Here is a 22,867-nt window from a genome sequence, read left to right as displayed (position 1 = left end):
GTTGGTATTATTGTTATTATTGTTGTTGTTGTTGTTGTTGTTGTTGTTCTTTTTGGTATTATTACGATTATTATTATTCTTACGATTATTCTTATTCTCGTTTGAAAGTTCTTCTTTCGATCAAACAAGCGTGTCTGCCTTGCGATTAATTTTCTTTCTTTTCCGCTTTTTTCTTTATACCGCGATAAGTAGGTGAAAGCCGGTAGTTGCTCGTTTATTATGAGAGAAAAATGAATGAAAGATGAAAAAGAAGCAAGAGAAATACAGACGTTGATAATGTTAGTTGAAAATGTGGTCTTTCATATCAGTTACGACAGATTAACCCGATTGCAATGAATGTTGCAAACATTATTGGTTAGTTATTTTTATATTCAAGTTAGTACACGAGTGTCGCATGCAAGCTGATGTAAAGTTATGTTAATTATTCTATAGTTGATTAAAATTATCATGTGACATTAGTCGAGATCCCTCGCGAATATTATATTTGTAACTCGTTAATATAATATTATGGTAATATCACTGTTATCGAGAACGTCATGAATTTCCGTCAATTTTGAACAATTTGGCGGAGCACAACGCGAATGTTGATAAAATTACAAATACGGTAAATGGCTAAATCGAGAATTGTTATACATATATTACAAATGTATTTTATATGGCATCAAGTATTATTTCGTGTGAACAATCAACGGCTCCTTTTTTTTTTTTTTTCTTGTTTACGATGTTCTATTTTATTTTTTATCGTACCTAGTTGGAAGGTTTAACGAATAATTCGTATTAAACAGCTAAGAGTGGACGGGATTTATTAATTTCTCAAACGATTGCAAATGCATTTGATTTTCTCCCGAGCTCCACTTTGCATCGCACTTTTTGTTTTTTAAATGCCTGCATCGTAGTATCGCTACGTGTATCCTTCGAAATATGTCACACTCGTTCTCTCGTTCTCCAACTGGATTCGATCGGTTTTTCAAAATATATATCATTCTATGAAGTATAAATATAGAATACGTAAATATTGTGATATTGACAAAACTTTTATAGCGAGTACTAAACGTTGGTAAATTTTTACACTAAGTTTCTTTTTTATATACACGCTAATAATGTTGTATAGTAATAACAGCGCAGCGCGACGTTTAGCAATACAGTGCAAACAATTTTTGCCCAATTTTTTTACTTTACATTTGTTCGTTGAGCGTTGATTGATCGTTTATCGTAAATTCGTTACTAAGGTCCACTGCAGTTGTTGGGAAAATTTAATAACACGCATAAGAACGAATAAATAACAATTAAACGATAGTTACGCAAATCACGTTGATAATAATGATAATAATATAAATGCAAAGCGTGGAAAAATTCTATTTCAACTTTCGACCCACTGATTGATTTATATCTCTTGCGTTTAAAGATCGATGCTACGTTTTCATTATATTATCGTTTCGTACTTGGATCGCATAGAAAATTTACGAAGAATAAAAGTTATTGTAGGGAAAAACGAAAGATAATGCGATAATACTAAAATGAGTACAATTGGTATGTACGTACATACATAAACGGCATGCGCGGGTAGTCCGATCGTTATTAAAATATTAATCATGCCTATATGCTCACATACATACGTTAAACATATACATATAGTTATATAGACGTGTGTAGTGGACACAATTTTATCGAGACATTGATATATGTGTATGTGTATATAATTTAGGTTGGTCCTTAAAAAGGTAATATTTGAATTTCGACCGGCTCCAGATACTTCAAAAATAGTTCCCTGATTTTTTCAGATTTTTATATCAAAGAGGGTGGATTTCATTCCATTCAATGCTTTCAGGGACACGTTAAATCTACCCTACGGATTTAGATAAAATTTTGAATAGAAGTGTTTCTTGGGTCGCTGATTACGAACGTGAACTCAGAATTAGAAAATTTAAAATGGCAGATCCAATATGGTGGATTAAAATCCAAAAATTCATTTGACTTCGATAATATTCGGTAGTCGGGGGTTTTGGAGGGCATTAATTACGAATCTGAACTTGAAATTACAATATAATTCAAAATCCTGGATCGAATATGACAATATCAAGTTAATTTTGGGGTTTTGGTCCATCGCATTGGATCCGACACTTTGAATTTTGAAATTTTGAGTTTAGGTTCGCAATCAGCGATCCAAAAAACCCCCACGTACCAGATGTCATGAAAATCCGTTCGGTAGAATCGATATGCCCCTGAATGGCTTGAATGGGGAAATCCACCCATTTTCTGATACCGATTAGAGTTGAGATAAAAATCTGAAAAAATTAAGGATAAGCGGAGCCAATTTTTGACCTTTTTAAGGACCACCCTATTATATATATGTAAAACAATATCATTTCATATACATATAAAATATTTTCCTAACGTACGTAATATCTATATTGTATAGAATATAGATACTATACAACAAATCTTAAAAACCTAATGATTTATATAGTATATTAATATGCTGAGATACACTGGGATGTAGATGTGACGCCGCGAGCCCGCTCAATCGGCCAAAATACTGCGTTGGTGCTCTGCGAAGTAAAAAAATATCGGTTTTTCCGTTCTGGTTTGATTAAGAACAAATAACGGTTATGCTTAAGAAATATCCCGATTCCTCGATACGATAATGTCGTTAGAAATGACTGTATATACATGGATTCAGACATTTCAATCTATAATCGAAAGAGAATAATATTTCGAAGCTTGATATTTTAACTTTTAACACGTTTATTGATATCTGGTCTAACTCGAGATTTTTCAGTGTTCTTGAATAGTTCTTAAATGGTCGGTAATTCTTACAGACGATAATTGACGCGTACCGGGTACAATTGCAAAGTGGATATGAAGAGTCTCGAAACCACTTCGAAACAATTTAATGAAGAATGAAATTTATTTCGCACGGTTTCGAGGTCGACGAATGACGATATAATCATTCAGATCGTAAGGAACATGTTCGAATAACACCTTAAATAAATAATTACAACATCGTTAAAATCGCTCACCATTTACGCGTATTGACATGAAGCAGTGACTAGTAAATTGTCTGGCGAAGCACTATGCCCTCTGTGCTTCAAATTCGAACATACAATGAACGCAGCTTCAGTGAAGCATCGTCAGCGACTGCCGGCGCGAATGGTGAAGATTTCGCGGGGCGATTTCCCTCCCTCTGGCATTAAGTCCGGCTGTTGTCCAAGCGTTTGGACACTTCATAGGGCCCCGCCAGTGGGGCAACTGGACCCCCAACCTCTGACACTCGTGGGCATAGGCTGTGAACGACTCGCAGTAGCATCGCCCCGTCGGGCACTCGCACATGTCCGTCAAACACGACTTGTAGTACATCGTCGGGTTCACCTTCTTATGGCACTGGTAGAACACCTCCGATCGCAACCGGTTGCAGAATCTGGCCCGAAAAGGAGGATTCAAAGTTACGGTACCGGGAGCACGATTCGTCAAATTAATCTCACTCAGGAAAGTATCCCAGGTACACCTCATCGATTTTTATCATTCTATAAAATGTTGTCGCGAGCCAAGAAAGCCGATGAATGTCTATTCTTAAAGTAAAGGAGTAAAAGTCACCGCTGAAGTTCAATTCAATTTACAGTTTTACCAAAAATCTATAGAGATATCCTGGTAAAAAAAAAAATTTTATATCCATCATTAGGGGTGAACTGCAGGGGTGGTTTTTATCACTTAACCGACTGAATTGGCAGGTGAAACAAGTGAAGAAAATCGGTGAGGTACACTTCGGACACTTTCCTTGTCAGTCGGATATCAAGATGGACAGAATCCCCATGAACATATTCAGAAACGGTTAGAAACGATGCATTCTCCGGGGTTCATGTGAATTCGGTACAATTGGAAGACGGCATCGGTTTCGCTTTTCTGTATTTCAATATGAGAAAATGGCAGCGGCTCTTACCTGTGGTCTTTTCTTCCCCGGCACCTTCTCTCGGTGAACGGATAATTCTGTCGTGTCCGGGCGCAGAGTTTCTTGGATCCGACCATCCACGACTTACCGAATTGGTTCGCATCTTGGAGAAGTTTACCGCGTCTAGTGGTGAAGTCATCTTTTGGTACATGGTTGAAGTTACCGCATAGACCGCAGAGACGGCCTCTGTATGTGGTCGGTGCCGATACCTCGATGAAGCTGATACCATCCCACAACACTTTTATACCGATATGAGTCGTCACCAGTACGCTGTCAGATGTCCTGTTTATGTCCAGCCTGTTATCCAGCCGGTATGGCACTTCGATCCTTTTACCGTTCACCTTTACTCGCATCTTTTGACCCAGATTCACCTTCAGATCGGCAACCTGTTGGAACGGAGAACAATGAGTCAATAGTTTTGAAAGACGGGATGCTTCCGCGGTATAACGCTAATAACGAATCGTCTGGTTCGAACATGGCTTGGTTTGTCAGGATGAAGTTGACGAGTCGTTGATTAACTATCTTCTTGACAATCGAAAATTTTACTCAAGACGTTGATCGCGTCACTCCTCTAGTCGGGATATTTGGAAAAATACGATAAAAAGTGTCCCAATTCAGTCCAGCGGCACTGCAGTTGAATCATGGAATAGTGGTAGCATTTTTTTCATTTCTTTATCTTTCGTTCCATTCCTTTCGAATTTTCTGTTTCTCTTCCATTCTCGGTTCTTCTTTATATTTTTTATTTTCCCAAAGGAATGTCTTGACAAAAGAATGTAGAAGAGAGACACGTTGTTGCTACACCATCCGTTACCCTCCAAATATAGATCCCGATCTAAAGATCGTATCTTGAGATGAAAAACTCCAAACAAAGGTTTGGAATAAAATACTACCACTACGTGCCGGTAGCGGTGTGTAGAGACGGATACGAAGTGCGGTGTTTGGAAGGACTACAGACTGCGGCGGGATCGGGAGAAAAGGATGAGGAGCAGGAGGTGAAAAGATTGATAGGCAAGACCGTGACGGTAAGGTGACACTCGTTTGTTTTATGCGACTGGTAGTAGGTTAAGGCAAATTAAGTTACCAGTCCCGGTCTCCGTTATAATATGTAGGTAGCCGGGCATACCTTGATCGCTATCGCCTTCGTCCAGGCAGAAGATCTCGTCGATCTACCGTCGTTTGTTACTCGAATGCTGAAGGTGTGGTTGGTGCAATCAGCGGTCAGCTGATACTTGCACGTACCTTGGAAGCTGAAAAACTTTCCGTCGAAAGTTCGGTAGTGCGGGTCACCGAACACCGTGCAAACACCGTCACCTGGGTTCAAAGTTAGGAATTGTCAATGAAGGTCGTCGTGCCGTTTACGCGGTACTTGCGAACCATCCGACACTTCATACTCACTTTCCACACACCGCGGACAGCACTGGTCCTTGGGGTGTTCCAATTTCGAATTTGGTGGACAAGGTATCGTCAGCGAGGGACACATGTGCATCGCGCAGCGTACCTTCCCTTGCATGCATACGCACGACTTGCAGACATCCAATTTCCAAGTCTCGCCATCCTGCCTAGGAGAAATCAGACAGGTTAAACCAGCGTCTGAATCGAAAGGATGGATACCTACGGCTGGCAAGCCTCGTAAACGAGTGGGTATAAAACAATGACGAGAAACCGAAACAGGGTAGCTCATCATCTCTTTGTACTCGCCTCGTAAGTTCGACCACCGTAACTGCAAGAGCTGTGGAAGTCCTCGAATATCGGACACTGCGGACAGCAACGTCCTTGCTGAGTTTTTTGTTGCTCCGGCGCGCAATCCAGAACGGGACACGTTTCCTTGGTGCACATCACCGTGCCGTTCATGCATGAACATCTCGTGCAATGGTCAGGGCTGATTGGAGTTCCCGATGGATAGACACGGGTACCCAACATGCAGGCACCTCGAGGTGGTTCCAGAAACCCTCTTTTACCTGGAAGCATGATCGGTCGATGATAAAGAAAGAAATGAAAAGGAAAAAGAAAAAAATAAACACCTTCGAATCATTTTCATTGATATGATAACAACAGTGAAACTTGTGTGCAAAAATCTGAGCCGATCGTAAAGTATTGAAATAAAACCCTTTTTGGTCAGTTCTCATCATCAGCGCATCGTAATATGCAGCGAAGTGTTGTACGCGAGTGTAAGATAAATAAGAAGAGGAGAGAAAAACGGGTAAGAGAGAAAGAGAGAGAGAGAGAGTAAAAAATCGAAAAGAAAATTACACGAAAAGAAAAAAAAAAACGTTTCAGAGACCCGTTGTTAACGCTCAAATGTTTACGGGGGTTCGTTTGAACAGGAATTGTTTGGTAGCTGAGTGGTTTGAGAAATGTTTTTATTAGACTTAGCGTGTGGTTGGCAGTGAGCCAGTTAACACCTCGGGCCGCAACACTTTGTTGGATATACTGGCGTATACTGGGGCTATAGAGAGACCATTCGTACATACAAGTTATCTTTGGTGCTAACTCGCCCACAACCATCTTCTAGCCTCCTCCTCTTCCTCCTCCTCGGAGAAGCCTGACCACCGTTTACCATTGAGGTGTGCGTTAAAGGTTATCGATCTGCCCGGCGATAAATAGCTCTTTTCCTCGTGGAGGATTGGATTACCCCAACTGTTTGTTTTATTTTTTTCTTTCATTTTCTTTACGCCGATCCTACGGTTGTACGAAGAGTACGAAGAAGAATAATCAAAGGAACGACGAACCTTTCCCGCCAAAGATGAAGAAAAGAAATTTAGAAAAAAAAAAGAAAAAAAAAACCAACATCACACACGCGTGCGAAGATTCGTGCGATTGATCGGGAGCCAGCGAATACGTAGTAGATATATATACGTGTGTAATATAGTATAACGTATGTATAAATGTAACGGAGATTGGTTATTTTTGGCTGGTGGTAAATATACGCAAATACCTGGTTATTTTTTGTCATTCAGGAAACGGTGATATCAATTGTGAAACGCTTTCCGAACGATGACAAACCGCGGCGGCGGGGCGCGCGGCTGTCTCCAACAACTGTAACTGATCGAACCGCGAAGGACAGAGGTATCGGAATTTCGAAGTGAAGTATTAATTGCCTCCATATCTAGAAGTGGTTTCGACGTATTTTACAATTCTCGATATCTCCATTTGTCGCGAGGCTTACTTAGTTGGTAACGTAACTTTATCGAAACGTTTAAAGAAAAATCACTATTTTGCACCTTGCGAGTTTGTTCCAAGGTTCTTTTAACGGTTTCCGAAATTTCAGATCATCCTCAAAATTGCAAAATAACGAGTTTTTCTTAACACGCATTATCACAATAACGTTGCAAGCTTACAAGCAACGATCATTTATTGTTTGAATATTGTTTCTTTCGTTAAATTCTTTTCGACCCCTCTTGAATTTTTCCCCGAGGAATACGGTATCACGTTGTGTAACTAACAAATGAGAAATAAATACAGGCGCTTAACGCCGACGCACGAAAGCCTCGAAACCTCCATCGTAGTTAACGCGTGCTTAAGCAAATAGGTTATCACCGACGTACATTAACAATGGAACAAGCGTTCTCTGTATTCCGGTTGGAATAATATAGTTAACTCGTTAATTAGACCGCCGCTACAGTGCGGTTGTCAAATCTTGACACTTGTGGCGTGAAATACTCGGATCAGTTTGAGGAGATAAATCACTTAATTAAAACGCGACCGGTCAGCCGTAATGTCTGCCTTAATTGTACGTACCTACACATATAACTGGTTTATTCATATATATTATACATTATGCATTATACATTCGGTATCGCGAATTCACGCACTGAGCTCTTACAATGTCTGAATTCGAATTACATTATACGTAATGCAATTTATATCTTTGCCAATATGTATAATATGTAATAACTGAACCGCAGTTTCTCGACATTGTATCGCACACATATGCATCGATTATTTGAACTCTGCCCTCGACCCTGTAACGATATGTTTAAGGTATAAATATATAACGCGAGAGTCCGGACGAGACTCTAAATATTCGGGCAAATATTTCTAATTTTTGTTAATAATTTTACCGATTACGAGACGCATTAACACGTTCATAAAATTACTACGTAGGTACACACTTGTTACCTACCGGGAGGATCTCAGCAGCGCCCAGAATTCGGTTGACTTTGACTATAGTGGATAGAAATCAAGGTACAGACGCTCAGTCACGTTTTATAATTATAATGTATTTTCTGAGAAGCAGCGTTTTTTAGACCAAGGGAAGACCTCGTCGGTAACAAACCCAGAGCCTGGTTCAAAAAATTCTACGAGGAAACTCGTCGTTCTTCATTGATCCTTGCGGGGATAACGATATTTAGGTGGAAATTAGCAAATTATCATATGGTTTTTTTTTTTTTTTTAATTTATTTTGCGAATCGAACTAGGTAACACGTTGAGAAACAGTTGGCCAGATTCTAATTACTAGGAATTCTAGCCTTTGACGAGAGAAGCCTGAGTTCTGAATTCATTATAGATCGAAGCTTAAATAGAGGAATGGAAGAATTTATTACACGCGGAGTTTCCGATCGGTCTGACATTTTGACGTTGAGTATACATTTTATTGCAATCTCGACGAGAAACCGTGAGAAACGTGAATTTCTGAAAATCTTTCGTATTCACGCGTCGAAAATTTTAGTCTCACGCACGCATATATATATATATATATGTGTGTAAGTATTTATGGGAGTGTAAAAGTTTAAAATAAATTGGTAGTGTTTAACTTGTGCATGATCGTTACAGCGGTGAAGATAATAAACATGTGCGAAGTAAAAAAAGAACGAAACGAAGACATTAGAAAGAGAGAGAAAAAAAATAGACACGACGAGAGAGAGAGAGAGAGAGACGAAAAAAAAAGTAAAAAAAAAATCGCGCTCCAACTTGATTTATGACCGTGTATACCGTAAAAATATTTTTGTACAGACCGAGTTATTTCCACCCGTCAAAATTAGACCTGGTTTTATTATTTATCAGCGATCACAGCTGGAATGTAAAGCGCGAAGAGAGAGAGAGAGAGATGAAGAAAAAAAAGACGAAACGGAGAAGGAGAAGATTAAGAAGTGGATGAGAAGCAAAGATTACGCTCTTCGGACACGTTAAACTTGCATTTTCACGTACAAAGATGCAACGTGCGCGTGTATATAATACATGTACGTACTATACATACATATACACACATATATATATATGTAATATTTGACGATAATATCGTCGGTTATGTTGGATGGGATACTAATTTGTTATAGCCGATAGTCAAATCGTCAACTTCTATACGCGCAACGGCAGTTCGACTCGCACGTGCCGCTACGTGATCCGGGAACAAATTCGCTCCTGTTCTCCCATTAATTTTTGCGCACGCTTCAAATTCGGTACACAACCAATACCTGCGATATAGCTATAAAAATATGCGTTTCACAAGTGCCGTGTCGTGTGTACAATATGTACGATAGATAGAGATGGAATTTCATCAGAGGTCTCGATTCCCCCCCTCGCCCATCCCTCTCTTTCTCTCCTTCTCTCTTTCGGTTATTGCACGAACGGTCATTTGACACAACAGTTTGATATCTCGTAGCGTAGGTATGTACCCATAGATAATATCGTGCAGAAATGAAAAATTTCCATTGTGCACGCAGTCGGCGAGGCACACGCGTCGAATTTATCTCCTGTTCGGCGACGGCCGTCTTTGAACGAGAAACTCTCGGTCCTTGCCACTGTAATAATAGTGCAATAAACAATAATCTTCGCCTCTACGTATTAGTCGATTGACGTGAAAAAATACTCGCATAGGATATTTGCAAATATATACACGAGGCGTTATTCAGACGCGGAGATTTGTTTTACTGACGTTAAAATCAGATCAGCGTATAATGGTTATAAGCTGTACAGATTGTATAATAATGTTACATATTTACACACACGCGCACATATATATATATATATATATATACCCACGCGATGCATAGCGTATAACCGTATAATTACTTATATCGTTTGACATTTTACTACCCGATGGCAAATAATTGTTCGATTAACAATCGAAACGGCGCGATGTCGTCAGTTTGAAACAACGAGCGTATAGCTACATTATAAGACGCTCCTTCACATACCCGGCTTACCAGTTTAGAATTCAAATGAGAACACCTACATTGTATACCTACTCGCCTTCCGCATGCATAGACGCAACTCAACTTGCACACATGTGTAAATATATACACATACGTATATCTGTCAAGATATAACACTTGTTGGCAGGTGTACACATATATAAATATATATATATATACCCATCAGACCAGAGAGACCACAATGCGGAAGTGATTCGATTCACTCTAGGTATATGTATAATGTTTGTCATATTACAAAAACGAACCTCGAAACCCGTTAAATTTCATCTCTTTTCTCGTCTCCTGTTAGTTTTCACATCGTTAGAGATTTCGCGTAAACGCAGCACGTCAATTTTACCACAATAATTATTTTATGGTAAACTTGAAATCCGTTGATATTTACGTTTACTTATCACGACGCGGCGAGTCGTAGATCCGTTATCGTTGCAGTTTAGTTACAGCTTTGTACAAACTTTCAAACGCGAACGTTGGGACCTTGCGGGAAGAGGAAAAAAAATTTCACCGTCGAGCTTACCTCGGCACTGGGGACAACAATTTCCTGGTTCAGTGTACATTCGCGACGGAGGACAATGCAGCACCGGACAAGCTTGCTTAGCGCAATTAAGCCGGCCCTTTTCGCATCGGCAAGTCAGGCACGGATCTTCGGTCGTTGTCACGGCTCTTCCTGGCGGTACTTTTTGACCGTTTACCAAACACCCTGCGGACATTATTACAGAATTAGTCGCAGAGCGATGGTATTCGAAAAACGAGGTAAGGGTACATTGACGAATTAATTTTAAGTAGTTCCGATAGTTCCGAGACGACTCGCATCGAGAAGTCAAGGTTCGAAGTAGTACTGACCCGTACATATCGGGCAACATTGCCCTGGTGCAGGAGGCATCGGATTAGGACACTGCGTGTGGCATCGCAGCTTCGATTCCGTAACGACTCCGGCTCGGCAAGTTAAAATTTTACACGGATCGTTTGGATCCTTCCATTCGGTACCTGACGAGTGATGAATCCCGTTGTGGACGCATCCTGAAAGCAGATTGTAAAATCCGGTAGGCCCAAGTATTTTTCCATATGTTGAAAGATTTATTGTTTATTTCGCATTCGCCAAGGTTATTCCTTGGTGTTTTATGATGATTGGACGCGGGAATTGTTAGTTCTAGATTATCCGGAAAATTAAGCTCCCGGCGATTGTATGTACTAACTAGTTATAATTTTTATCGTGTTAAATGTTTTGACTAAAAGGGCGAAACCTCTGTTTCATGTAAATATTTCTTTTTTCGTACGAAGGTTTCACCGTCAGACTAGCCTAAGTGGTGCTTGTACGATCTAGCCGGTCAAGACAGTTGATTTGGCTAATTAGCTGAAAGCTAACTGGTTAAAGTAATTAGCCGGCCAAGATATTCAATAGATTAACCGGCTAGGTCGGCCAAAAATGGTTGATCAGCTAATTTTAACCGGCCAAACCTAAAGATACAGAAAATCAACACGGAAATGAATTTTTCACATTTCGGATTCGAACTTCTAACTCAAATACCACATAAGCCTCGTAAAATCGGAACTCGGTAGCAAAATTCTAAAAGGTGGCACATTCGGTTTGAAATTTTCAAACACTCAACCGAAATGTCTCGAAAAATGTACAAGGTGGGGAGCTGTTTTTGGTTTCATTTTGTGGATAATAAAATGTTGTATAAAAAAGTTTGGGACTACTATACACCTAAATGTTCATCTTGTATTCGATACGAACGTTTAAAGTTGAGTGCATTGAATAAACGAACGAACATGCTTATCACCTTATAAATTTTTATCTCACTCGTGTTCTAGGCTGATAAAAATAACGTCACGTAGTAATCGCCACTTTTGTTTTAAACAAAATATGATCATCTACAAAATGAAACCAAAAACAGCTTCCCAACTTGTACAGTTTTCGAGATATTTCGGTCAGAGTGTTTAAAAAATTCAAACCGGACGAGGCACCTTTAAGAATCATACTACCGAGTTCCAGTTTCACGAGGCTACGTTTGAGGCTAAAAACTAAATTTTCGAAGGGTACGTAAGAAGAATAATTAAAAAAAAAAGTTAAAAAAACACCCTATGTAACCGAGATTAAGGACAATAATTATTATAATCGCGAAGTACCATTCTTGCGAAATCTTTGCAATTTGGCTCGGTGAAGTGTCGTGTTTACGTTGTACGCTTGCGTATGTGCAACATGTCCGTGCATAATCTTGTATAATTATAACGCACACCGGCGAGTAAATAGATTGTAGGCACAGGAGTCTCGAGATGCGATTGGCGAGCATAGAAGCGTTTATAGGTTGGACGTACGAGGCTTGTGCCATGCTTGTTTTTCTCATGCCGAAGTCATGAGAAGTGAAAACCTCAAAGATGATCGTGTTTAACAGTATAGGTATAAGGTAGGCACACACAGGCTGCGCCTAGAGTTACGAAAGTGACGAGTTTAAGTGCGCCGAATGTTTCGGGATGAGACCTAAGTATACACGGACTTTTACCGTCAACGAGTTTGATATTTGCACTGGGCACGTCCCTCGGGCTCGATGATGACCACGAGATCGGACGATCAAACGAAAGGCAAGTTTGTTTCCTAATTTTTTATTTTTTTATTTCATTTTTTATTTTTTTTTTTCGAGGCATCATCGTCTCGTCAAGGGATTTTTCACCGTAGGATATATTGAAGCCCATTTAATCACGCGTTTCGCGATTACTTGCATTTTACAGAGCGGCTGCGAGATATTAGTTTGCAAATACATTTTACTTTGATTAAGTGATTTCTCATTACTTCTAAAATTTCGAAAGTGAATACTCACGATTACCAATGATCACCTTGGTGATTGCTAATGCAGAATTTTATTTAAATATTGCAATAGCAATATAATCCCAATTGTGGATACAGATACCTGCACCGACATCTTACCGACATCGGGGAGTGTCGGTAAAAGGTCGGTGCAGGAATCTGTATCCACAATTGGGATTAGATTGCTACTAATATTACCGAGTTCAGTGCGATCGCCGATATTACGAAATGATTTCGAACGATATTGAAACCTAAATTTCTTCGGTGAAACACAGCTTGCGTTTCGGAGCGTCTTCCACCGTAAGCGGAGATCTCGCGTAGGCAACTAATCACGATAACAGATCGAGGCATGTGACTACGATAATAAATCAGTTAATTGCGAAGCAGTGACGAAAATAAATTTGCGAGAGAAGTAAAAAGTCCTAGTTCCGATCGTCGAGGTGGGCGACTCGAGTGAAGTAAATCGAAGGAGCGTAGTAAAGTCCTGGGACATGGGAGATAAGCGGAGGGGAAACAATGGTTAATTTATCTCGCGATTCAGCGGGGTCCGGGTCGTTGTACACCTGGTTGAGGTGCACGCCGAGATGAAAGCAGGTGTGCTGCTGGTGATGGTGATGTTGCTGCTCTCTGCTGCTGGTCCTGCACCAGCGGCAGCAGTCCCAAGAATGTCGAACGAGCCTGCGGTGTATGTGCCGAGGTACGAGGAATATTTACCTTTACAACGGCGACAGCAGTCGTCATCTCGTGCCTCCAGTAGCATGTAACAGCCCTCAACGATCGGGCATTCTGGCTGGGGGCATTCCACGAACCCATTCTACAAAAACACACGAGAGAACGGAGAAAAAGATTAATATGACTAATGGGGGCTCATCGCTTACGTTTATCTGTATATACACACATCTATCCTGTACGTACGGATGGATGGATGGATGGATGGATGGATGGACGGATGGACGGACGGATGGACGGATGGATGGATGTGGACTGCATCTATGCTCGTCTATGTGTGTAGGTACATATGTAAATGCGTTATGTAATATTATGTGCTCAGCGATCCATCGTCGTTCGTGCTTGTGCTTCGTGAGTGTCGGCAACTTTTTGCCGGCTTTACGGTGCGCGCAAGTCGACCTTCCGAGCTTCGAAGACGCGTACGCGGTTTCACTTCGCGTTTATCATTTTCGCCCGAATTTATGACGCCGAGGGTTTTTTTTTTCTTATTCTCGAATCGATCATTCTGCGGCAATTCAAGCATATTAAGCAATGGTGTTTATTGTTAGGCGAAGAATTGAACGGAACGTTTTCGAACCTCGGAGCGCGGTTGGGTCCGATATTATAATTTCCGATTTGGCGGTGGTCGTGATACGACGTATTTTCAAACGGTACTAAATATCGTCAAATATTATGGTAAAATATCGTCCTACGAATTAAACTGAATATGCGGTGAGTCACTCGACGTCACTTCAATGACTCAACGGGACGAGTACTTCTTGTGCAGCTGCAGCGAACGGTAAAAAAAAAAGTTACTTGAAAAGGCATTAATTATCTTTCAAGTGAAGGAATCAACATTCACAATTCCAAGTTGTCAGGGAAACAAAAAAAAAAAGAAGAATCACATACCGTAAAGAATTTAAAAAGTATTTCCGTCCAGTGATTTTTCTTTTTTTTTTTTTAACGAGATTCATCGAAGGCAAACTTGACATCATGTGCCAATTCTAATCTTTCAACTTCCTCGAAGCGAAGCGATAGCAATCAAGTGCGAGGAAACGGAAGATCGAATAATCACTCTCTGTGGAGGTGATAGAATACGAATTAAAATGTATAAAAATTTCAAGCACAATTTCGATAACCGGCAAACGTGACGGAGACATTTTTTAACCTCGTCAAGTCCATGAGGTGTTTTTTTTTTTTTGTATACGCAGTCTTTTTCAATAAACAGTCATCAGAGACAAGTTTGGTAAGATGACAAATTTAACGGTTTCTATTGAACTAGCGGCGGATTCGACAGTTGTAATAAATTGAGCGAGCCATTTTGCAACAACGTGACTAATTCGTCGGAGTGGACGAATTTGAAGAGAACTAAAGCGAGACGTTTTGTCCGTTATGATTCGCTCTCTCAAATCAACCGCGTAATTTCCGTGTACGACAAATGTGACTCTGCAAGGAACCCCTGACGATGATACGATGGTCGAAACTCGAAGCTCAGCGTGACTATCGAGTCATTCGTTGCGTTTCAAACGCATGTAACGGACAGAAGCGCGAAGAAGTCTATTTCGTCTAATGCCAGCACAAGAGAATCGCGTTCGATGATATCTGAAATGGGTTTTCAGTTTCGTTTAACGCAGCGCGCCGACGAGAAAAAGGAGGAAAAATAAAATGGAATACAAGACAAGGGAACGAGAGGATCGGCCGTTGGGTGACACATTTCTTCCGGGATATTTCACGCCCCGTGTTGTACCTACAACACCACTCGTCATACAGTCCAATTTTATGCGCTATATACCACAGAGTCACGCTATAATTAAGTCAGTTTTATCTGGGTCAAAGTATCTAATATATATTGTCGAGTGTATAGCAACGCTCTGCAACAAAGCCAACGAACGCATCGCTGCTACTGCTGATACTTATTTATATATACATACATACATATTTATTTATATGTAGTTATATACGCATGTATATATGTGTGTGTGTGTATATATATATATATATGTGCAAAGAATGTCGACGACTCGATTTTCGATTAATCTTCCTGCATGGATTCTCCAACGCTTCCCTTCCTCTTCTTATTCTCATTCTCGTTCTTGTTCTCATCAAAGTTTCGTTAAGGTCGACCTGACAATCAGCCATACGCGCACAGCTCGATCACCACATCGCATTGTGTCTCCTCTACTTTGTCCCGCCAGACGTCATGGCTAGGCTGCGGCTTTAACTCGGCATCGATATCTCTCTTTGATAATATAGGTAATGGAAGTCTTACTTATTATACATGTGACACACGTATACACGTGTGCATACGCTTGGGATGCAAAGCACGGAAAATCGTGCGCACGTGTATACTATTTTATATATATGTATATAAAACTACACCACATCCTCCGCCATATTATATATATATATATATATATATATATATATATATATATATATATATATATATATGCTATATGCTATATATATATGGCGGAGGATGTGGTGCAGCTTTATCTATGGAACCGTGTATTGTCACCGCATGATTGTGTATTCCGTATACAATATGCATAATTCACATATATATATATATAGATCGTTTAAGTTCTCTCTTGCCGCAGCATCAATATTGCGTGTCCGCCGACTCGTTAAGATAAGCAGAAGTCTGCACTTGATCGTCGTCCCGAACAATGAGAAAAATTTCATTCGTTACAGTAACTAGAAAAATTCGGTAACACAGGTATCTTTAAAAAAACTGTGCTGTTGGAATTGCGCAAAACGAGATACGCCTAACGATTTTACGCTATCGTCGATCCTTTTTTGGTAATCGTAAGGCAAAATTAGTTCGTGAGGCTTACTCTACTTTTTTAGTTAAACAAGGCTTTAACGTCAATTTATCGTTGCACGAGCGTTAAATTTTCGCAACAGTGATCGTAATGAGAAAGAATAGTAATGGATAATAGACTTTCCGGTAACGGCTAGATAACTAATTTTCATTTTCTACCCAGAACTATATTTTTCGATTGTGGAAAAAAATGAAATTAAGGACCGAGTGGTAATCGGATCGAAAAACTTCTCACAGTGCAGGGTGCAATTGCACACCGTACCGGGTTCCCCGTGGGACCAAGTCGTTTGGTACTACTTACGGGGATGAAAATTCCTACTAAAATACAGCTGTATTACGGGGGGAGGGGGAGATTTTTATACACCGTTCAGAACGCAAAATCTTCTCTTTCTCTCCGTCTTTACACGTATATTGAATAACGGGTATAATAAATCGATTTACACAACTTTGTTTTACCCAATTGGGTATACATATAAATTGTCCTATTAATCGAGGTTCAACGATATCCTTTTTAATCAATAAGCATTGAAGATTAAGACAATTCCATTCCGGATATATTATATATTCTCTTATTCATCGTTAGTCTATACATTTGCAAAGGATGTTGTCTGATGGTGTTTTTTTTTTTTTTTATTCTGCTTCTTTCCAACACTACTTTTCACTACGAATACGTGTATGTGTGTACGACTAAATTTATTTGACCGCAATTTATTCGGTATAGCTTTTAGCGGGTCGATGATTTTTACAAGAATTATGAATGTAACTTACCAATCTTGATTAGCATGTAATTAGCGACTCATCGTTTTCACGTTTTAGAATGTGCAGTGTGTTTGAGAGTTTTTTTTTCTTCTTTACTCGTACACATACGCACATTTATATATATATATATATAATAAAAAATATTATACGTATATGTAGCTTTGGGTGAATAATATTATACAATTTAAGATGATAATATCGAGTTTCATTCTCGGTTTCATTAGATACACGACGCGAATCTCTTTCAAGCCTTTCATTCCTGTTTTATTAGTAATTTTTTCTTTTCTTTCTTTTCAACTCCGTTATAGGCTAATTTCGTACTTGTACCACTCGATACCATCGTCATCCGCATCATCTTTCCGCGATAAACCGTGTAACAACAAATTGACGACGATAGCTCGGTAATTTTAATGAATGAAACTCGGTCGCGGATTTCCTTAGGAAAATATTGTAAGTTAAATATTAAATAAATCGTCAGCGTCAAGAGCGAATAATAATATTTAGAAACGTAATTATCGCGCACGTCGCTGGCGGAGTGAGTTTGAATGTAATCGTTGGTTCGTTAGAGTTTGGTACATAAGTTAGACGTTTAAAGTTGTACACTTTAATGTGGAGAGGTTGTGCAAATTCTGTTCGAGAGAACGTTAGGCAAATATTATAATAACTTGCAGCGCTACCGTAGAATCCCGAGAAACCAACTTGCGAGTGGAATGTAAATTACTCTATTTAGTTACCTCTCAACTCCGAGAACCCGGCTAACATCGTCGTATACTTATTATCGCTCCATTGTTACCCGGTATTTTAATGAAACATTACCACCGACTCTTTTCAACCTAATCGCTTCTCGAAATTACACGTTAGCGCTATTGTGGTATTTTATACACGTTCGGCGGTTCGCAGTCATTGGCAACAATCCGCGGGGTACCGTTGATGCAATTTAGATCGTAATTGTAGACAAGTGTCGGAAATTCGCAAGTATACCTACCTGCCTACACACGAATTTATCCATACCTACAACTATATTTTTCGATTCTGGTAAAAAATGAAAATAGTTAAGGACCGAGCGTTAAACGGAAATAAAAATTTCTTTCAGCGTACGTGTGTTTCACCCGCGCATTAATTTCCAAAGAAATGGCAATAAAATCAGTTGAAATAAAAAAAAAAAAAAAAAAAAAAAAAACACGAAACATTCCAGGGACTTTTTTTTCTATCGTCCGATACCCGATAATACTCGTACATCGATTGCTCGCCCACCGCGATCGATTGTCCTCGTCACGATTCTCGGCGGTAAAAAAATCACACCGATAATTACAATCTTATACGTATATAGTATGGGAAAAAATTCTTTCACGTAATTACGCAATGATTCCTCAGGTAACGTTAATCATGCGCGCGTCGAGAGTTATAATAATATTGTTTATACGACCCTCGTTCGACCCGGCGATTATTCCCCCCCCCCCATAAATATATATATATATATGCATATGAGCTTACAGGCGTCTGTTATAAAGCATGCGTTGAAATAAATTTTTGACTGCCTTTTATGCTGCTGCGATGATCGCCGCTCGCACGCTGAATCAATGCTTTGCAATGCGCGTTGGGGGGATATGACAATACAGCTGTAATGCTTGTGTGCGTCTGTGTGAGTATAAACTTACGCTTGTACATACGAAACAGGCATGTGTGCACGTGTATATATACATTTTCGCGTGGGCGGATGACATTTTTGTCACGTTCCTATAATGTAACCTTTGAGGTCAGTTTTAAGGTCAGCGAATAATACCGTTTGCAAATTTATACGCGAAATTAATAACCGGTGGTAGTGTAGTGTAGGTAATGTACGAGGATTAGAAATTATCCGAAATGATTGGAGGAGGAGAGAGAGAGAGAGAGAAAAAATCGGGGCACGTCGATGACGACGATGATGATCGTTAAACGAAAGCGAATCATGGTTTTTCGGTTGAATTGAATTACCCAGAAGACAACGCGATCAGCGTCACTTTCTAAATTTGAACGGCTCTCGCGCGAGTTCACACATATTTATAATACACACGTATCACGCATACGTACACGTACAATACCAATTCTCCCTACGTTCTCTCTTGTTGATACGTATTTTCGAATCCTGTTCGACGTCCATGCGCCGCTTTGCCTGCACTACCGACAACGGCTCGTTTAACGTGGTCAAATTTTTTACGGCATGTACTCGGTGTGTGTGTGTGTGTGTGTACACAGACTCGTATGTAATTATACATATGTATATATATCGATTTACATACATCGCTAAGTTTTAACGGAGGAAACTCACGACGAGGACGAAGAAACGAATGCGCCTTAAATCGTCATTAGTTCCAGGAACATCTCTCTGCGGTATGTTACATGCGTATACCGTGAGAAGATATGTGTTTATATATATGTATGTATGCATGTATGTACGATTTCTCTCGCAATTTACAGCTCCAGCGGAATGAAATATTGAATAGCTTATGGGTGAGACGGGGTTGAAGTTCCGAATTTTAAGAGTTCCGAAAGCGCTCGGACGGATCAAAATTCCGAAATATAAGAAAACGAAAATTCAAGTTGCGATACAGCAAAGCTACGAAAAATAAAGCTTCGGTAGAGTAAAATATCGGAAATTAAAATATACTCGCATAGCGTGGTTTACTCGACGAGTGGGTGGAAAAAATGAGATAAAATTGGTAATCAGAAAATTACTAGGATTCCGAACGTACAGAAATGTGGAAAATCTAAAGCGAAGAAAGATCAACGTGGTGAAATTTCACCAAGCCAGAAATTCACGGAACTGTAACTCTTGGATCAGATTTTAAAATTTTCTAATTCCTGCACGTTCAGATTTTTGACTTGTCGGAGTTACGCCTTTTCGGCATTTTGTGCTTTGGAAAATTTGAGCGTCGGATTTTGGACCATTCGAAATTATGATGTTTCGTCAAAGTTTGATTTTTTTACTTCAAGTTTCGTCACCAAAAAATTCTGAATTTGGTGCTTTCAGACCTTTCCGATATGGAATTTCAACCCCGCTTCCGCTGGCCTTGTCAGGAAGTTTTGCAAATTCGAGAAATTCACTTGTGCGGCAGCATCTACTGGCTGGCAGGCACCTGAGTGTTCTTTTTTGTAATGCTTATTAACTTCAAAAACAAAAGAAAAATTGAAAAACGTCGAATATCTTACTGTATTTTACGATTAAAGTTTCAGTCGTCTGCTGGCACGTGTTAATGTTACCTGAAAATTGTTATACTTACAGGGAATTGTATTTTTTACAATATGAACATATTTTTGGGGGATAATTGAAAAAGTTCCAAAATTACCATAATAACGTACGACTTAGTATACGGGGCATTCCGCGTCAACTCGACCGATGATTTTCTTTCACCATTTTTGATTTGTTCCAGGATTTTTCACACGATTCTCCGATCACAAAAAAACACTCCTGAATTTTTTCAAATTCTTTCTCACAACCGTTAATTTTTTACGATTATTCAAACGTGTCTAAGAATCGGCATTTTTTCAAAATCGTAAAAAAATTTTGGAAAAATCTTTTTTTATTTCATTCGTCATCGGTCCACGATGGGTCGATATTTTCTCGACTTTTTTTCAGCACTTAAAACACCTTGAAGAAACAAAACAGAATGTTTCAACGTTCGGGAAATTCACAAAAAAATTACCAAAAAATCTGTATTCAACTATGAATCTTTTGACGCAAGAACGTCAAATGATAAATGGTAATATATGCGTGCATTTGTGTGGAAACGTAAAAATGAACCGAATGGTCGAAAAAAGAAGAAGAAGAAGAATAAGAAGTACCTTTAATATATATTTATCTTGATGAATGAATATATTCCGTGGCAAGATTCGCGTCGGTCAAGTTGCGTGTGTATATCGTTTCATATTTTCTTACCTTGCAGATGCACGCAAAACATTTTGAATTTGGTATCTTGTCGACTGTGAATTCTTCGCCCTCGACGTCGCACGTTTGTCGAGTTCCTGTAACCGTACGGAAAAAGTAACAGGAATTAAACAAATTAGAGATGGTAATTATAAGAGAAGTGTCTAAAAAAAAAAAATGAAAATTCCACGTACAGAAGAGAAAAAAAAAATGAAAATAAATAAACACCGAATAAAATCGCAAGAGAGGAAGGAGAGACAAAATCGCCACGAATTTAAATTTTGCAAAATTCTAACATGCGTATAATATGCGTTACATGTACGGTGAGAAAAATTTCATTTATTAAAGTAATTAGAAAAATTGAGTAAAACAGATATCGTTAATAAAACTGTTTAAATATTGTTGGAATTAGGAAAAACGAGGTACGCCTAACCACTTTGCGCTATTTTCGATCCTTTTTTGCTAATTGCAAATCAGTTTGTGAGGTTTACTCTACTTTTTTAGTTAAACGAGGCTTTAACGTCAATTTATCGTTGCACGAGCGTTAAATTTTCGCAACAGTTGCAAGAAAATATAGCAACAGTGATCGCAATGAGAAAGAATAGCAACGGATTCCAGACTTTCCGGTAACGGCTAGAAAACTAATTTTCATTTTCTACCTAGAAATATATTTTTCGATTGTGGTAAAAAATGAAAATACTCAAGAACCGAGAGGTAACTGGAAATAAAAATTTTCCTCAGTATATAAACCATAAAAGAGCGAATGAAAACGTGGTAAACATCCATGATTATCCATGTAAACGCGGCTCGGACATTTCGTCAGTTTCTCTCTCTCTCTCTCTCTCTCGCACACACTCCCTCTCTATATTCCCATCCTTGCTCAATTAAGTTACAGTGAAACAAGAGCTATTAGTAGGTATTACAAGGATGCACCCCGGTGATAACCTTTAATTTCATCTAACATCAAACGCGCCAGCGTTTTATTACACACACATACACGTGTATGTCGCGTACGTTCGTATACAGAAAAGATTCTCGCGTAAAAAAAAAAGTTGGAAAAAAACACCGATAAAATCTACAACGGTAAAAAAAAAAAAAAAATAAAAGCAAAAGAAAAAACAAAACTTACGCTTAACGAGATTATAGCTATCTAATGGCCCATTGACCAATAAAACATGATGAGAAAATCTCCGAATGACAAACTCTGAACTTTACCCGTGACGAACGTCTTTGGAATGAAAACACGTTTGCGAATAATTACGTGTACGAAGAATACCGGATCCAAAAACGAAAAAAACCAAATAATTGGGGAAAAAGAAGAAAAAAAAAAAAAAAAAAAAACATTCACACTTTTACGTAAGTAAAAAAAATTAATAAAAAAATCCGAAGGAAGAGACACGCGAAGCCTTTATATATATATATTTTTATATGTATATATACCTTTTATACTCTCGGAAACGGCAACCGAGAGTTGGACAGTGGTCAAAACGGCCAACGCCAGAGGTAGCAGCTCCATGCCGCCGATGCAAGGTGGGCCCTTTTTCCTTTTAATCCTGGTCCTTCACCCTGGAACAAATTTTACAACTCATTAGCAGTTTTACGACAACCACCACTATTCGAGTTACACCGTGTCGGGTTTGAAACTCGGCCGTTTCTTTGCCGCGCGTCGCGTTTCAACATCGCTTCTGTAATAAGTGTAATATATGCAATCGTCGGAATGGGAGAAAATGGCCTGATAACGCAATTGGAAATTCGATACTTGTATTAC

The 22,867-nt window shown here is 39.2% G+C and overlaps 1 protein-coding gene across 2 annotated transcripts in view; it reads right to left on the bottom strand.

Moving 5' to 3' along the window:
- Positions 1 to 712: 712 nt before the first annotated feature.
- LOC124183303 (BMP-binding endothelial regulator protein) overlaps positions 713 to 22,867 on the bottom strand; it is a 50,745-nt gene continuing 28,590 nt past the window's right edge. For both annotated transcript variants that reach the window (XM_046571623.1, XM_046571624.1), the window contains exons 2-12: positions 22,540 to 22,665; positions 21,112 to 21,197; positions 13,619 to 13,718; positions 10,942 to 11,118; positions 10,616 to 10,798; positions 5,645 to 5,904; positions 5,342 to 5,501; positions 5,070 to 5,257; positions 3,938 to 4,332; positions 3,021 to 3,418; positions 713 to 2,549 (exon numbers count right to left, since the gene is read on the bottom strand). In XM_046571623.1, coding sequence (XP_046427579.1) covers positions 3,118 to 3,418; positions 3,938 to 4,332; positions 5,070 to 5,257; positions 5,342 to 5,501; positions 5,645 to 5,904; positions 10,616 to 10,798; positions 10,942 to 11,118; positions 13,619 to 13,718; positions 21,112 to 21,197; positions 22,540 to 22,615 — 1,926 coding nt within the window. In that variant the 5' untranslated portion in view covers positions 22,616 to 22,665 and the 3' untranslated portion in view covers positions 713 to 2,549; positions 3,021 to 3,117. The remainder of the gene's footprint in view (positions 2,550 to 3,020; positions 3,419 to 3,937; positions 4,333 to 5,069; positions 5,258 to 5,341; positions 5,502 to 5,644; positions 5,905 to 10,615; positions 10,799 to 10,941; positions 11,119 to 13,618; positions 13,719 to 21,111; positions 21,198 to 22,539; positions 22,666 to 22,867) is intronic.

The sequence above is a fragment of the Neodiprion fabricii genome, chromosome 5, assembly GCF_021155785.1.
Source record: "Neodiprion fabricii isolate iyNeoFabr1 chromosome 5, iyNeoFabr1.1, whole genome shotgun sequence".
In the NCBI taxonomy this organism is placed as follows: Eukaryota; Metazoa; Arthropoda; class Insecta; order Hymenoptera; family Diprionidae; genus Neodiprion; species Neodiprion fabricii.
The sequence above is the reverse complement of the archived record's forward strand: the minus strand, read 5'-3'. Positions and strand labels throughout refer to the sequence as shown.